At 36.5% G+C, this 18,184-nt stretch overlaps 1 protein-coding gene across 3 annotated transcripts in view; it reads left to right on the plus strand.

The window, feature by feature from the left end:
• SMC5 (structural maintenance of chromosomes 5) overlaps nt 1-18,184 on the plus strand; it is a 105,907-nt gene that overhangs the window by 83,350 nt on the left and 4,373 nt on the right. For 2 of the 3 annotated variants that reach the window (XM_082633203.1, XM_082633205.1), the window contains exons 18-22: nt 12,967-13,092; nt 15,543-15,587; nt 16,033-16,128; nt 16,614-16,718; nt 16,933-17,052. In XM_082633203.1, the coding sequence (XP_082489329.1) occupies nt 12,967-13,092; nt 15,543-15,587; nt 16,033-16,128; nt 16,614-16,718; nt 16,933-17,052 (492 nt within the window). The remainder of the gene's footprint in view (nt 1-12,966; nt 13,093-15,542; nt 15,588-16,032; nt 16,129-16,613; nt 16,719-16,932; nt 17,053-18,184) is intronic. The other variant, XM_082633204.1, reaches the window with a different exon arrangement.

An 18,184-nucleotide genomic window follows, 5' to 3' on the forward strand; every position in this document is an offset into this window, starting at 1 on the left:
TTGCAGTTTGTATCCCATAAAGTAAACTGCAGATGAGTTCTAATCAACACTAAGAGTGGCCTTAGTGTGTAATCTTGGTGATTTAATCTTCTGTTAATACCTGTGAAACGATGATAAATATTGAAATAGTGGGGGGTCGGGGCTGATGTACTAAGTTAACATAAATTCCAAAGAAGAACTAGCAACAAAATGAGTTAGTATAACAGTGGCATAGTTTTTGAGCCTTCCAAATCCTTTCCCAAAAACAGAAGAGCAACTAGGATAACATAACAGTTAACAAACAACCCATGGACAACATATACAACAAACCAAGCTTTAAGGTATCCCTATAGGTATACTGCAGTATATTGTCACACTTAACCACCCAGGGTTAACATCAGGCTAGTTAAGGGCTTAGTCCCCAATAAAACTACCCTTACTTCAAATGCTAGCTGCAAGTTCAGAGGTCCCCAGGCCACCTGCACTTCTGACCAACTGGCTACAAATTCAAGGGTTCTTATGATTCCCCCAGGTTCTGTAATTAACTAGAGTGACAGAACTGAAGAAAAGGCTATATTTAACGATTACAGTTTTACTATAAACGATACAAATCCCTACTAGTCAAATGAAGAGACATGTAGGGTGAGGTCTGGGAGGGTCCTGAACACAGTTTTGTACACTTTTCTGGTGAAATCAGGATGTGTCACCCTCCTAGCATCAGTGTGTTCACTAACCAAGAAGCTCTATAGAGCTTGTCCTGTGTTCAGGACATTTATTGGGGTTGCATTACCTAGGCATGATTGATTGGATCATTGGCCATGTGGTTGAACTCAATCGCCAGCCCTTCTCCCTGGAATTCAAGAGATTGGGAGGACAATAATAAGACTCAAAGCCCCAGCCCTCCCCTCTAGTCACATGATTTGTCTTTCTGGCGTTGCCTTCCCCCATCCTGAGTCACTCCTTAGCATATTAAAGTCAGGTGTGATCCTAGTAGGGGCCCATGAATAACAAAGACAGACACTCCTATCACTCAGACAATTCCTAGGGTTTTAGAGTCTTCCTCCCAAGAACCAGGGACAAACATCAGTCAAATTCTATATTTTACAATACCCGTGAACTCCAAAATATAGGTGGGTAAGATCGAATCAGCAGCAGCATTAAGACTGGTGTGGTATCAGAAAGTATGTGGTAAGAAGCAGAGGGAAGGCTCCAAGAATCCAAAAATCAAGTCACTAACAGGTACTCATCTCTAAAGAAAAGAGGCCCCATTTGGTGTGGAAAGTTCAGCAGACCAATTTGAGAGCAGCTGAAACTGGGAGGTGACTGTAGACTCAAGAAAGGTCAGGTGGTGCTGGGGTGGTGGTTCAGGCCCTGTGAACTCTCAAATTAACCGAAACTGCTTTGCAGAACAAAGCTGCTTACTAAGGAGAACTAGAACTACAGGATAGACTAAGGAGATAGTAAGCATGTATCATGTGATTATAAGGCTGACACAGTAGCTAAAGGCACAACACTCTAAACATGGGAGAAGGGAGACAGTGTAAGTAAAATGGAATGTATTTGCTGATTGTCCTATGGGTACTATCGGGAAATAAAAGGATACTACTTCAGATTAGATGCTTTGGGAGAGGGAAATGAGGGAGAATTTCAATATTGTTTATAGTAGGAACCAGTATCTCAAAAAAGATATTAAGGCTGTAAGGATATTGTATAAGATATTTTGCACATAAATAATGTTTCAAATAAAAATAGCTTTCCTAAATGCCAAAAATAGATGAAAAACGGAGAAGGGGACAATATAAAACAGATTACATCACTGAAGATTATATATTTAATTTATATACATATTAAGACAAAACAATGGCAGAACTTAGGCCAAACATCAATCATATCATTAAATATAAATGGAGACAATTTATCTTTTTTAAAAAATTTTTGAAGTAAATTCCAATACTATGCATAATATGAGAGTCATATCTAAAAGAAAGAGATTCAAAAAGGTTTAAAATGAAAGGACAATGAGCACAAGGGATCTTTTGGGGTCAAGAAGACTCAAAATATTAATCAAAAATACATGATAAACCTATGAATTTCATAGTTGATGCTTAAAATAATAATGGTCACCTTTGGAGGATATTAGGGAACAAGCTCATGATTTTGAAAAATGGCAAAGAAAGAATCTAGCATTTATGCTGTCTTTTTTATGTGAACTATTTAGGATAAACAAATGAGATGGGGAAGTTAGTTTTTCTTTACAGAAGTATTTCAGTTAATAAATGGCAGAGGGAAAAAAAAGAAAAAGAAAATAAATGCAGATGGAATTATACTGTTAGAATATCACCACCTTGTAGCTGCTAATGAATCAGTGGATCACATTAGCTGCTAACATCACAAAAAGATAGCCAGATATTTATTTATGTGTATCCTGATGGAAGGACATAACACAACACCACCTATGAACTAATCTTGTGAAAAAATCAAATTTCAATCCGATTAAGCCTCTAGAACAAGGTTTCTCAATCTCAGCACTATGAATATTTTGAACTGGATAATTCTTTTTGTGGGGGGCTGTCTTTACCAGCATCCCTGGCCTCTATTTGCTAGATGCCAGTAGTACACCGTTCCCTCAGCTGTGACAACCAAAAATATTTCCAGACACTGCCCTGGGGAGCAGAATTGCCCCCATTTCAGAACCATTGCTCTAAAACTACCAGTTTATAGGAAATAACAGGAGAGCAAAAAATATGCTAAATGACTCCACAGGAAAACAGTCAGCAAAATCTAGAACGTAAGGGACTATATAGGGACAAATCATTTACTTTAGTGCTGTCCAATAGGAATATAGTGCAAGCTGTATGTCATTAATAAAGTCTCTAGTGACCAAATTTTAAAAAGTAAAAAAAAAATAGGTAAAATTATCTATCCATTTAATAGTATATTTAACTCAGTAAATTAAAATGTTATTAAAACATGTAATCAATATTGGAAAATTATTGAGATATTTTACAATTTTATAAGCCTTCAAAATACTGTAATAAATACATCTGAATTCAGATGATAAATTTTCATCAGAAATATTAGATTTTATAAAACCTAAGAGTTGCAAAAGTAAATTCATATACTCAGATTATTCTAAACATTTCCCGGTGGCTAAAGCGAGCATTGATTTTAAATTTTAAATTATTTTAAATTAAAAATTTAGTCTCTCAGAACTCTAGTCACATATGACCTGTGCCTTACTTTATTGGGCAGTGCAGTACTGTAACTAAGATAAAAAGGGGAGAGGAAATGTATAAGCTAAAAGGGACTTAAAAAACGTACTAACCAAATACTGTGTGTGGACATTATTTTGATCCTGATTTGAGCAAAGTAACTACTTAAAAAAGAAGTTCTAAGAAATGGAATTTTGAATATTGACTCAATATCTGATAATATTAGAGTTTACTGATAGTATTTTTTAAGTTTGTTAATGTGGTTATGGATTTTTTTATCTTTTAGAAATACATTGCCGTAATATTTACAAAGAAAATAATGTTTGGAATTGCTTCAAAATAATCCAGGGAGGGGGCCGTGTGGGGAGGGAGTGTAGATGAAACTGTGATGGTCATGAGTTGAAAATTGTTGAAGAAGCTGGATGGTAGATACATAAAGGTTTATTATACTGTTCTTTCTCCTGTTTCATATATTTCTACATTTCCCATAATAAAAAGTAAATGTTTCCATCCTTGGCCATGATGAAACAGGGGCTCAGTTTACCCTCTTATTTTAAACCACTAAAAGATGCGACGAAGTATATAAAACAAAGATTTTCAGACATTGAATAACAGGCAGCACAGGACAGTGATTCCCTAAGAGAAGGGAAAACAGAACCAGGTGAGCTCTACAATTGCCTTAGCTTATTGCCTGGAGAGTTTCTAGGCCACGATGTAGGGAAGAGGGATTTAAGAGGAGAGAGCATAACAGTACAAATCCTACAGACATTAAAAGGATTTGTTCATTGAAATGAACAAATTTCTTAAAAGATACAAGCTATCAAAGATCACTGAAGAAGGAGCTAATTAGAATAGCCCTATATTTACTAAAGAAATCATATTTGTAGTTAAAAGCCTTCCCATAAAGAAAACCACAGGCCCAGAGGCTTCACTGGTGAATTCTACCAAGCATTTAAAAGAATTAATATCAATTCTACCTAAAGTCTAGAAAAGGTGAAAAGGAAGGGAATACTTGACACATTATATGAGGCCAGCCTTAGATATCAAAACCAGACAAAAGAAAACTACAGACCAATATCTCTCATGAACATAGATGAAGAAATTCTTAATAAAATGTTAGCAAATCAAATTCAGCAGTATATAAGGGTAGTATATCCTAAGCAAATGAGTTTATCCCAGAAATACAAGGTTGATTTAACATGTGGAAATTCCTAAGTGTAAATTCACCACATTAACTAGAGAAAAACCACATCATCTCATCTCAATATATGCAGAAAAAATATTTGAAAAAATCCAGTATCCTTGTATGATAAAAACTTTCTGCATCTAGAAATAGAAGGAAACTTCATCCTTCTGATACCCAGTGGTGGAAACAAGGAAAATGCTCACTCGCCAATTTTGTTTCACATTGTGCTGGAGGTTCTAGCCAGTACAACAAGGCAAGAAAAAGAGAAGGCTTACATATTGAAAAGGGAGAAGAAACTTGCCCATTTCAGACAAATATGATCATTTCTGTGGAAAATATTAAGGAATGTACAGAAATGCTTCTAGTTGAATTTATCAAGGTTGCAGGATACAAGTTCAATATGTAGAAATCAGTTGTGGTTCTGTCTGTTAGCAGTGAACAATTTGAAACTGAAATTTAAAAATACTGTGTACAATAGCATCAAAAATATTAAGTATGTAGGGATGTATATATTTTGGGTTGGCCAAAAAGTTCATTCGGGTTTATTTGTAAGATGTTACAAAAACCCGAACGAACTTTTTGGCCAGCCCAATATATATATGACCTATACACTAAAAACTATAAAAGTAAATGGAATTGATTGTGTTCATGGATCAGTGATTCAAGATTTGTTAGAATGCCAGTGCTCCTCCAAAGCTGTAGATTCGGTAAAATTCCTAGCAGGGTTTTTGGAAGGGTTTTAGTTTTTGGAAATTGACAAGCTAATTCTAGAATGCAGTGGGCTTAGAAGAACTTTGAAAAAGAACAAATTGTATGACAGAAACTACCTAATTTTAAGACTTATTACAAAGCTACAGTAATGAAGACACCATTGTATTGGTGTAAAAATAGACATATGGATCAGTGGAACAGAGAATCCAGACATAGATACACATATACACAGTCAGTTGTTTTTTGGCAAAGATACTGAGGCAATTTAGTGTAGAAAGAATAGTTTAACCAATAGTGCTGGGACAATTGAATAGTCAAAAAATGAACCACAACCCTTACCTCATACCATATACAAATGGATCACAGACTTAAATGTAAGAACTAAAGCTATAAAACTTCTTGAAGAAAACATAAGAGAAAATCTTAGTGACCTTAGTTTTGACAAAATAGAATAAATAGAACACTAAAAGCATGAATTATAAAGGGAAAGAAACCAGAAGTTGTACTTCCTCAAAATTAAAAATTTTTCAGTAGACACTTAAGAAAAGGCAGGCTACACACTGGGGAAATGTATTTGCAAACCATACATCTGACAGAGGACTTGTATTTAGATGAAGGGCTCTTACTATGGGCCAAATCTAGCCTAAGGTCTGTTTATGTAGAGTCCCTGCAAGCTAAGAATAGTTTTTGCATTTTTAAAAGCCTGCACCCAAAAAAGAAGAATATGTGACAGACTGTATGTGGCTCTCAAAACCTAAAATATTTACTTAGTGGCTCTGTATAGAAAAAGTTTGCTGACCCCCGATAGATACTATAAAAAGAACTCTTAACAATCATCAATATAAGGAAGACAATTCAGTCAAAAAAACAGGCCAAAGATTTAAACATATTCTTCACTAAAGTATACAGAGAGCAAATGAGCACATGAAAAGGTGCCCAACCTTATTAGTCAGTAGGGAAATGTGAATTAAAGCCATAATGAGCTATCACCACAGACCTACTAGAATGATTTAGAATTTTAAGACTGACTAAACCAAAGTGCTTGTGAGGGTGTGGAGCATCTGGCACTTGCATACATTTCTAGTAGAGATTTAAAGTGAATAACCACTTTGGAAGACCATTTGAGAGATTCTTAAATGCTAAACATATACCTGCCGTGTGATCCAGCCATTCCTCTCCCAGTATTTACCCAAGAGAAATAAAAGCATACGTCCATGAAAGACTGGTATACAAATGTGTAGCAACTTTCTTTGTAATAGCTAAAAAATATGAAATTCTACAAAATGCAGAATGCTTAGTGGCTGAAATAAATCAGTGGTTGCCTGCAAAGGGTACAGTGGGATGGATTACAGAGGGGTACACAGTTGTTGAAGGCGATAGATATGTTCATTATTGGTGGTGATGGTTTCACTGATGTACATATTTGTCAAAATTCATCAACTTGTATACTTTATGTATGTGCAGGTTATTCATTAGTTACACTTCAGAACTGAAAAATTTAAGGAAAAAACTTATGAAGTCTTTTTTCAAGTATGAAATTTTATATACAAGAGTAAAACGAGTAATATAACATCCATGTGTCCACTGTCCCTTCTAACAGATATAACACTTCGCCATATTTGTTGCAGGGTTTTAAGACTATTCATATATTCAGAGTCTCCTTGTACCCTTTCCTATCTATCCTTCTACTTTGCTAGAATATACTCCTTTCTGGCAGTGGTCTGTACATGATTCACTTTACACTTAACCAGAAACAAACGTGTTGTGTAAAAGTGAACAGTGAAAAGTATCTTTCAGTGGAAAGAGTCTTTAGAGGCTGGGTAGCCATAGGATTGCATAGATGAATGGAAAGATTAAATCAGAGTAGAAGAACAGCTTCATTGTTCTGAAGCCAGCTTCTTCAAACTCTCTGGCTTCTTGAAAAAGCTTATGGCTAGAAGAAATAGGAAAAAAACAAGAATTTTGCTAGCAGGTAAGCATCTTAAAGTACGCCAGCACAAACACACCTAGCCAAAAGGAGCTGAAGGTCAGGTTCCATATCCTGGGGTTGGTAGTTCAGTTTGAGCAAAAACCGGAGGGTTGGAAGAGGGGAAAGTTCCTTCCCTCTCCCTACCCCACCCAAAGAAAAGGGGTGGACGAAGACAAGAAGGCAGCGGGTGTAGCAGTAGTCACTCTGAATATGTAGAAGAGATCTGGCAAAGAAACTTGGGTGGGGGGTGTGAGGGTGGGTGCTGGATGTGGAACAAGTTTCCAACAGAGAGCTCATCAGTGTTTACTTCGTGGGAGCATAAGGGAAGTCATCTGCAGACCATGTGTTCTCTTGGTAAATAATGATAGAGCCCATGCCGAAGTTTCTTCGTTGATTGAGCCTGTGAACCTGGTTGTTGAGTATAGTGTTATAGAAGAGATTTCATGAAGGAATTGGCCCCTTATGCAGATATATGGAGCTTTCCATCCGGTCACACGAGACAGTATTTGATCCTGCTGCCTGAAGTTTTGTTTTTGAATTAAGTGTCAATGAGAACTTAAGAAAATTATGGGTGTCGTGTTACAGAAGTATCACAAAATCATGTTAACTTTGGAGTAAGCCTGCTCCCAGACTTCAGCCGCTGTTGACATGGTTAGAGATACTCTTCAGCAGCCTTAGTTCACATAGATGTACTAAGATTAGGTGCAAACTGTGACTCATCCATTTTGTTAGTAGTAGCAGAAATAGTAATATTTTGAGTTGAGCTGACTACTCTGGAGAGTAGGGAAGTTCTTGTGAGGAGGTTTTGTTTTCAGTCTTTGAGTCACTAATTTTTTACAGATGGCCACATTATACTGTCTAGAGAAATAATCTGATTAGCTGCGTGTCACTCTAGATTTTGTTACCTGGAAATAATACCCACTCAGTTCTCAGCCTCTTACCATACTCACACACACATCTTGTCAGGTTTTTCCATACTAATCTTACTTGGTACTACCCCTGGCTTTATTTTGTATTTCCTCAACAGTATTTCGCAGCATGGTTTCCCTTTGTTACATGTTGATCTGAAAGTTATTAAATGCTTTTTATTCATAATTGTCTTACCAACCCTTTTGTAAGGTTCTTTTATTTCTTACACTGTGTTTTGATAAGTTTTGTTACTGACTGATCATAGTCACCAACCACACATTTTAAACAGTCAAGAATGATGAGTAAAAGATACAGAAAAGAGTGTTTGATAGTTCATTTTCTCTTTCATTTGCTCTTTTTCCTTCTCATGTTTGCTGTCACTTACCCATATTTGCTCTTACCTATTCTTCCTGTCCTACTGCATTTGAAACAAAAAGAAATCATTTCCTTCCTTCCTTCCCTCCCTCCCCTCCTCCTTTGGACACACTGCAGGTTGTACTAAGGAACCATTACTGCCACTTCAGGGTTTGTCTTTTACCCTGATCATGAAAACAAGTTCACAAAAGAAGACTGACACAAAAATTCAGTAGGGATTGTATTCGTGAAGGAACTTAGGGATAACTAACCACCACTGAGTTTGAAACTTCCTCAAATTATTGGAAGGCAAATAGGGGAAAAAGGGTTCCAGACCCATAAAACATCTCCAGAGGTATGTCATTACCTTCTGGAATATTTTTATGACAAGTTAATAAGCTGACTGAATCCAAATATGGAGTGGACAGATGGATGTACATGTTACTTGGTTTTTTACTTCGGGCAGCGTTCCTAACCACTCCAAGCCTCTTGTCTTCAGCCATAGGTATTATGGTACCTAACTTGCAGGGATATTTGTGATAGTAAATTTAATAATATACATCATGATGCTTAGTGTGTGCCTAGCATGAAGCCCAAATTTCCTTAAGAAGTATAGATTTACATCAGGATTAATATTACAAGAATTGGAAGTTGTTAAATTTATTTATCCTAATACTAAATTTAGAAATTCTGTGCTTTCATCTAATGTTCTTTCCTCTGCCTGCCTGCTTACTACTCTCCCACAAAAAACAACTTCAGAGGACTTTTTTCCCCCAATTTAAATGAGATATATGTATTTGGCGGGAAAAAATCCTTTCCCAAGTAAATAGTATTATTGTCACTGCTTCACTGTTTACTATTAGATTGATTGAAATAGAATTTGTAAGCTTGTATATTAAAACGTCAGTGAAGACCACTGTTTTCTAAACTTCAAATTCGACGTTAAAATTCTAAGCTGCTTAAAAAAAAGATTAAATACTTTTCATATTTCTAAAATACATATGCAGTCCAATATGAACGAAAACTTACGGTTAACATTTGAATTTGAAATCAATTAAATTGGAATGAAGTTTGATTCTTTATATGAAAGGAAAATTGAGGAAGAAATGTTTTAATCTACAACCAGTTTTTAAGTAAAAGTTTATGCTACCTAGAACGTAGCTTAATTCCTTTCACACCAAAATGGCTTTCATTTTGTTTCACTCTTATTTTAATAAGTAGAATATTTACTGTGTTAAGTTTTATGTGCAACATATATTTAGTAAGAAATTCTGGGAACAATCTGATTTTTTCCACTAGAGGGCCCTCTTAGAGAAGGTTTTTCTTGTTTAGTGTCAAGGTATTTCTGTACAACTTTCATAACAATTGAACTTTATCAAAAGACTTTCAGAGAAAAGATAATACTTATTCATTTCTTTCAGGGTATGTACCTACAGAGTAATCTTTTCTGAGATGTTGGTGGGGGACATTTTGTAAGTTTGCCATTTTCTCCCCTTATGTTTTACACAGATGAACTGTTTCTGTGGCCTTTTAACTGTTAAAGGCTAGATTCTATGAAGAAGTGTAAATAAGCCCTTTTCACTAGCCTGAATTTACAGTGTTATCTTATATAATTGGACTCTTTCTCCACCCCCCCCACAGAAAAACTCAGTAAGAATTATGGGGTGGGGGAAGAACAGGTGCTATGTGAATAGTGTCACAAACATGTATGTATAGAAACAACATTGTCTTTTTTTTTTTTTTTGGTTGCATTGGGTCTTCATTGCTGCGTGCAGGCTTTTCTCTCATTGCGGCAAGCAGGGGCTACTCTTCGTTGTGGTGCGCGGGCTTCTCATTGCAGTGGCTTCTCTTGTTGCGAAGCATGGGCTCTAGGCACAAGGGCTTCAGTAGTTGTGGCTCACGAGCTCTAGAGCGCAGTCTCAGTAGATGTGGCGCACGGGCTTAGTTGCTCTGCGGAATGTAGGATCTTGCCGGACCAGGGCTCGAACCCGTGTCCCCTGCATTGGCAGGCATATTCTTAACCACTGCACCAACGAGGGAAGCCCTCTGATGAAGATTTTATTAGACATATGCCACCAGACAGAAGGAAACTATTGAATGAGCTTTTGTCCTAAGCCCAGAGCCCCAGATATTCAGCTTGGGAATATTTCTTTCCCATAATGTTCTAATACTTCATTTTAGCAAGATCCAGAGGAATAGGAAGCAGGAAGAGAAGACTTTAGAGGAGTGTTTAGTTCTGTCTAGCTGTCCCATGTTTTGCATTTGCCTGAGTATAATAGGCTCTAGAGAGCAGAGTAAGGGTGACTGGGAGTCTTTAATTTTCTTTTATTTCTCTTGCTGTGTAGGGGCCAAGGAATCCATTCAAGGAAACTTTATATTATACTAACTGATCAGTATAAAGGCTTGCTTGCATTTTCAGATCAGTCCAGTATATATATACTTTTACTAACTTTTGTCTTAGGTTACTTTCTTTGCTGTCAAACTTGTGTGCATAAAAATTACCTCAGGGGCTTCCCTGGTGGCGCAGTGGTTGAGAGTCCGCCTGCCGATGCAGGGGACACGGGTTCGTGCCCCGGTCCGGGAAGATCCCACATGCCGCGGAGCGGCTGGGCCCGTGAGCCATGGCCGCTGAGCCTGCGCGTCCGGAGCCTGTGCTCCACAACGGGAGAGGCCACAACAGTGAGAGGCCCGCGTACAGAAAAAAAAAAAAAATTACCTCAGGACATTATTAATAATACAAATGTCCAGGCCTTGGCCCCAGAGGTCTTAATTGAATAGATCTGGCTTGTGGCTGGGACATCAATACTGTTTAACAAATCTTCCCTCTATCTCACCCCTGCGCTGGTACTTTTTGTACAGACCAAAGTTTGATGAAAAGAGCAAGCTAAGACCTGTTTTCTTTTTCAGGAACCTAATCATTTGCTATTTCCATCTTAATATCTCTGAACCACATATAAAAAAGGAGATAATACATTTCTTTAAGATGGTAATGAGGATTCTATTAATTACCATATAGGATGGGGGTGATAACCATGGTTGGCACACAGAAGGCATCCCATGATGCCCTTTGTTTTTTTTCTTTTTCTTTTTAACATCTTCATTGGAGTATAATTGCTTTACAATGGTGTGTTAGTTTCTGCTTTATAACAAAGTGGATCAGCTATACGTATACATATATCCCCATATCTCTTCCCTCTTGCGTCTCCCTCCCTCCCACCCTCCCTATCCCACCCCTCTAGGTGGTCACAAACCACCAAGCTGATCTCCCTGTGCTATGCGGCCTCTTCCCACTAGCTATCTATTTTACATTTGGTAGTGTATATATGTCCATGCCACTCTCTCACGTCGTCCCAGCTTACCCTTCCCCCTCCCCGTGTCCTCACGTCCATTCTCTACATCTGTGTCTTTATTCCTGTCCTGCCCCTAGGTTCTTCATGACCTTTTTTTTTTTTTTAGATTCTATATATATGTGTTAACATACGGTATTTGTTTTCCTCTTTCTGACTTATTACTTCACTCTGTATGACAGACTCTAGGTCCATCCACCTCACTACAAGTAACTCAGTTTCGTTTCTATTTATGGCTGAGTAATATTCCATTGTATATATGTGCCACATCTTTATCCATTCATCTGTTGATGGACACTTAGGTTGCTTCCATGTCCTCCACGATGCCCTTCTTGTTACACATGAAACTTTTGCCACCTGGCTCTTACCCACCTTGCCACTCTCATCTTTTACATGCTTACCTCTTCTCCAGCCATGTTGAATTTCTTGTTCCCTAAATAAGCAGGCCCTGGAGGCTTCCGTGGCCTGTACGTTTTAAATCACCTGTCCTGGGAATGCCTTCTGCTGCTCCCTCTTAGTAATTTCTTATTTGTCCTTTAAGATCGTTCACTTGTCATAGCTTCTGTGGCCGCTCTGACCTTCCTCCATCCCTTGCCCACACCACACACATACTCTCTTTGCATAATTCCTCTTTCTTTTTTAATGTGCAAAATGGGGATAATAATACTGTACAGTGCTGTGAGAAATAAGGGAATGTGTGTAAAGCACCTAGCACATAAGCTTTCCGTAAATAGTAGCTGTTTCTTGTATGGTAATTAATGACTTTGTGTATCTTTCTTCTTATTCACCTTTCTATGCTCAGTGCATAATAAAATACTGACATTTGATAGGTTCTCAGTAATTATTTGGTGAAGGAACGAATGGGTCCATGAATAAATGATTAGCTACATGAAAGGTGCTTGGAAAACTATCAAACATTATTTAAAGGTTCTGCTTACATTTGAATGCTGAGTATTTGGATATGAAGCCTACATACTGTATATATCAAATTTTATTAGAGTATAATTATACATAGCTAAATTAAACTTTCAGAAAAAGGCAGTTAAATTTAAATTTCAGAGCTCTTACAGATTCAAGAAATGCCATATTATTAACTTCCTGATATATTTGGAAGTTTAAGTTCAAATTTAACCTTTACAATAAAATCAGTCATGGTTTGAGATAAGTTTTCAGATGATTTGCTTATCACAATCAGAATTCAATAATATATTTGATATAATGTGGTGGTTTAATAAAAGAGCCCTCTCTGATTTAACAGTAACATACAAATTTTCAAAATATTTCTTTTTCTTGTATTAGCAACATTTCATCGAGTTGGATGAAAGTAGACAGAGATTATTGCAGAAATGCAGGGAACTTATGAAGAGAGCCAGGCAAGTATGTAACCTGGGTGCAGAGCAGGCCATTTCTCAAGAATATCAGACAGTAAGTATAAAAAGTATATAACGCTACAAGCTAACATATTTAAGACAGTTATTTTCAAGCTTAAAGTGTGTTAGGCATTGTACTGGGCCATGAAAAACACAATGTGCCATAAAATATGAGATTCCCCCACCCCCCTGCCACCAGTTTTAAACTGAGTATGTATGTAAAGTAATTTTGCTCAACAAATTTTCTTCACTATACTCAGACTTGGACACCAGTCAGTCTTACTGCTTCATATTTAAGTTATTAAAACATGGGTATTATTTTGCAAAATTATTAATGCCATAACATTCATTCTTCCAGTAAAAAGCTTTTTTCCCCAAGCACCCTTTTAAGAGGTAGGGTCAGGAGATGGGTTATAGCTTTTCATGGAAACATAGTACCAGTAATTGATATATAAGGAACAGTAAAGAGAGGTGATATTTAGACAAACGAAGGCAAAATGAAAATGTTTTCCTGGAAATTAGGGTGTTTATTTACGGTTGAGTGGGAGCTGAATCTTTATGGCTGACATCTGTTGCTAAGGAAAGGAAAAAAAGAGCCTTTCTTTCTTTACATTATGCATATTTTATATTCTGACATATCATTCAGTTAGTAAAATGAGAAGATGCTGCCCTTTCTTCCAAGTTCCACCATTAATTAGGTAGCCCTGTGACCCAAAGCTTTATCTGACAGGTAGGAATAATACCTTGCCTACATACTTATTCTCTCAGAATAATGTCAAAGTAAAATTAGAAATAAAATTTTAAATATCTGGTATTTGTGTGGTTTTTAATTTTTAATTTCAAATGTTATTTCAGTAGATAATGAAATGCCTGCTAAAGATATAAATAGAACTGGAAATAAAACTTATTTGGATTATAATTTTCATATCCTCAAAGATTGTGCTTTATGTTATCAGACCCAGAAACTAGGGAGAATGGATCTGTTTGGATACGTAGTAGGAATTTAGTAGATATTTGTAAGACAATTGAGGGGCTATTGTTTCTAAAAATAAAACTTCTCCAGAATACATTGTGTTATAAAATAAGTAAATATTAATACAATATCTGTACTAATTTTTTCTTTCAGAAAGTAGCATGATTCTATCCTTGATACATGGTACTGTTTTTGAAAGAAACAAGATTAGAACATAGTTCATGTGTTCATTAAAAATGTATTGATTACCTTCTATATATCACATGCACTGAACAAAACACACATACTTTCTTCTCTCTTGAAATTTATATTCTAGTCTGGAGGGTGGGGAAGACAAATCAAAAAGCAAACAGATTATGTCGGGGATAGCAAGAGGTACTAAGAAGAAGAAAACAAGGTAAGGGGCTAGCGTGTCAGGGAAGGCTCCTTTGAGAAGATACTGTCTTAGATGAGTCTTGAATGAAGAGAAGAAATCAGCAAAGTGAAGGTTCGAGGGAAAAGCATTCCAGGCAGAGGAAACAGCTCACACAAAGCTCCTGAGGCAGAAGTATACTTGGCCTGTTTCAGTGGGGCTACAATTTATAATCCAAGCAGAAAGGAGGGCAGAAGCCAGATCCTGTAGGGCCTTATAGACCATAGAAGGAATTTGGGCTCTATTTTGAGATGGAATCCACTGGAGAATTTTAAACAGAAGAGTTATAGAGGTAGGACAACTTCAGTTTGTAAAAGAGCACTCCAACTGCTACATGGAAAATAAAGTAGGGATACCAGAATGGAAGCACAAAGACCATTTAGAAGATTATTGCTTTGGACCAGGCAAGAGATTTTCATGGCATGGATTAGGGTGGAAGCATTAGAGACAGAGCAGTTTACAGACTTGAGGTATCTTTTAATGACAGAACCAGCAGGACTTGCTAATGGATTTGAGTTGAAGGGTAAGAGAGAGAACCCCTAAATTTGTTCATTTACTGAGATGGAAAAGATTGAAGGACAAATCAGTTTGCTCAAATTGGTGGGGAAGGTGAGGAAGTTGAAGATTTGTGTTTCACCATCTTAAATTTGTCTATTAAAGAGTCAAATGAAGATACCAGGTGTTTGGCACATGAGTTCAAATCTCAATGGACAGGTCAGATTCAGCAAAATATACTTAACAAATATCTGAAGGCCTATAGAAGTTGAACTGCTTTCCAAAAGGTTAGGGAAAAAAAGACAGGTTAAGATATTAGATTAATGCAGTGTGTTAGGATCTTTTTCAAGGTTTCAATATTCATTTTGTACATTGTAGTACATAAACTTTTGCAGGTTGTGGTGAAAAAACAATGTACTGCTTTGCCTCGCCCCACAATAAAGTAGCTCTTCTAATTTGTCTCTGTGGCATGGTCTCAGAAGATAGTACTGTGGTGAAATTCTACTGTCAAAGTAATTGGATTCTTAGGATGCTTTTATAGTTCTTCACAAGTACAGTAATAAAGTTCTAACTTCTTGCTCTCTTTCAATGCCCCACATATTCTGGACCCATTCTACCAATTCAGCAAGTACCCACCATTCCAAATGGACACAACTCCTCACCCCCCATGGTATGCAGTGCTCATTCTTTTTTCCAAGCTCCTATCTCCCCTCCGCCTTACTTTTCCCTAGCCATTTGCTTTAAGGCCCAGAGATGGAATCTAGGCCTGAATTCTCTTACTCTCTTGTAGCTCCTGTAGCATGAACTGATACTTCCTTTCTTTCAATCCCATAACCCGTATGATATGTACTGCTTATTTTAATACTCAGCATCAATACACTGCCTAAGGTGTTAGCCCGTGTTATTAAGTATATACATTTTGTTTTCTTTTAAAGTATAAGCTTTTTGAAAGCAAAAAGCCATGTTTATAATTCCTTTGATTCCTTATTGTGTGCTAGCATGCTGTTCAACGCATAGTAGATACTTAACTTACTCAGCAGAATATTTTTCTTTTAACTATTTGAACTATTTTCACTGTACTATCTATAATAATGGACAATATTTTTCTTCTTCAGGCTTTCCAAGATCTTCCAAACACCTTGGATGAAATTGATGCTTTATTAACTGAAGAAAGATCAAGAGCTTCTTGCTTCACAGGACTGAGTCCTACAGTATGCCTCTTTCCCTAATGCCCACTGCAGCCACCACCGTCACCACACCCTCCCCCAAACAGAAACGCATGCGCACGCATGCACATGCGCGCACGCGCGCACACACACACACACACACTTCCCTCCAGTACTTGCCTCCCACTCTGTACTGGAGCTCTTGGTAATAATAAGCTAGACAGCAGGAACAATGTGCTTTTAAATGCCAGATTCTGAATCTATTAGAATTTTAAATAGATTCTTCCTAAGGAACACAGTGTTCTGTGCCTTTTCTTTATAAAAAGAATACTTGGGCTAACCTGAAATACTGCAATGTCTATTTTTTCAAGGATAAAAGATGGCATTTTCAGTATGTTACAAGAACATAAATTAACTGCATACAAACAGTGCAACAAAAGTGGCATTTTCAGTTAATGTTTTAATTGATGCAAAATTTTCTATAATTTTATCCTTTGGTAGATTAATCTTAAAGATTTTTTTTCTGCCAGGTTGTTGAGGAGTACACAAAAAGAGAAGAAGAAATAGAGCAATTAACTGAGGAACTAAAGATAAAGAAAGTTGAACTGGATAAATATAGGGAAAACATTTCACAGGTAATTATTCAACCGTTTTTTCTCATGTGCTTACCATTAATGATATGGGAATGTAGGATAATGCAAAATGAAATGATACATTGCATTTTTTCTTAGAAGCGTATGTTCTCATGATCAGATTGATATTGATATTAAATTTGTTTTATATAAAGTTTTGTATCAACGCAATGACACTTCTTTTTAAATTGTGTTTTTATATTGCCTTTACTTGCAGGTAAAGGAAAGGTGGCTGAATCCTTTAAAAGAGCTGGTAGAAAAAATTAATGAAAAATTTAGCAATTTTTTTAGTTCCATGCAGTGTGCTGGTGAAATTGATCTCCATACAGAAAATGAGGTAAAATTGCATTTGAAATGTTTCCTGGCAAGTAATTTTAATTATATGCTAAAGGTACATGTAAATTGTTTATTTACTCTAAAGTTATATCTGTGAAAATTTTGCTTACAAAAAAATTGTCCAAAGGAAGAAAAAGACCATATATGGGATTCCATCAGGCTCACTTTTTTTTTTTTTTGGTGACATTTGAGATTAGTGACTAATACCTTACAAAGTCTTTTCATATCCAGTCTAAGTAATGGTTATTCAGGTGTGGTAAGCAAATGCATTGCTTTTTGAATCTACTACTCAAGTTTGAAGAGTCATAAACAAATTGGTAAACATAACTGAAATATAGTATAGTATCAGTGGTTTCCTTTTGATCAAAAATTTGAGTTTACAAGAAAATATTTAGAAATTTGGTACTAATTTCTTGAGCTACATTCATGCATTGCAGTTGTGGGTAAAATAAGATTTCCATTAAGAAATGTGTAAAGAGGGACTTCCCTGGCAGTCCAGTGGTTAAGACTTCGCCTTACAGTATAGGGGGTGTGGGTTCAATCCCTGGTCGGGGAGCTAAGATCCCACATGCCTCTCAGCCAAAAAGCCAAAACATAGAATAGAAGCAATATTATAACAGACTCAATAAAGACTTCAAAAATGGTCCACATCAAAAAATGTGTAAAGAGATGAACTGGGATGTGCTTCAAAATAATTGGGAAAGAGGAGTGGGTGGAGTTATAGATGAAACATGTATTGATCATAGTTGAGACTAGTTGATGGTAGGTACATTAAGCTTATTTTAGGGTTCGAATTTTGTAAATGTTGAAATTTTTCCCTTATAAAGCAAGGTAGCACCTTTATTTCCCCTTAGGAACTTTGCCCCATGACTCCTTTATCTGCTTAGTGTGAGACATAAGGATAGCAAACATCATTTCACTTTAAGTTTTAGTAAGATATTAGACCTGCCATGAGAATTGTCATCTACATAGTGTGGGCTTGTTAGAAGGAAGGGATGTGTTATAACAAATATAATTTATAATATACTTTCTATGTACCAGACACTGTGCCAAGCACTTCTAGGCTTATCTTGTTTAATTCTCAGAACCATTCTATAAAGCAGAATGGTTTAAAACTGTATTTTATAAATAAA

Source organism: Mesoplodon mirus, assembly GCF_964341445.2.
Source record: "Mesoplodon mirus genome assembly, chromosome: 1".
Taxonomy (NCBI): Eukaryota; Metazoa; Chordata; class Mammalia; order Artiodactyla; family Ziphiidae; genus Mesoplodon; species Mesoplodon mirus.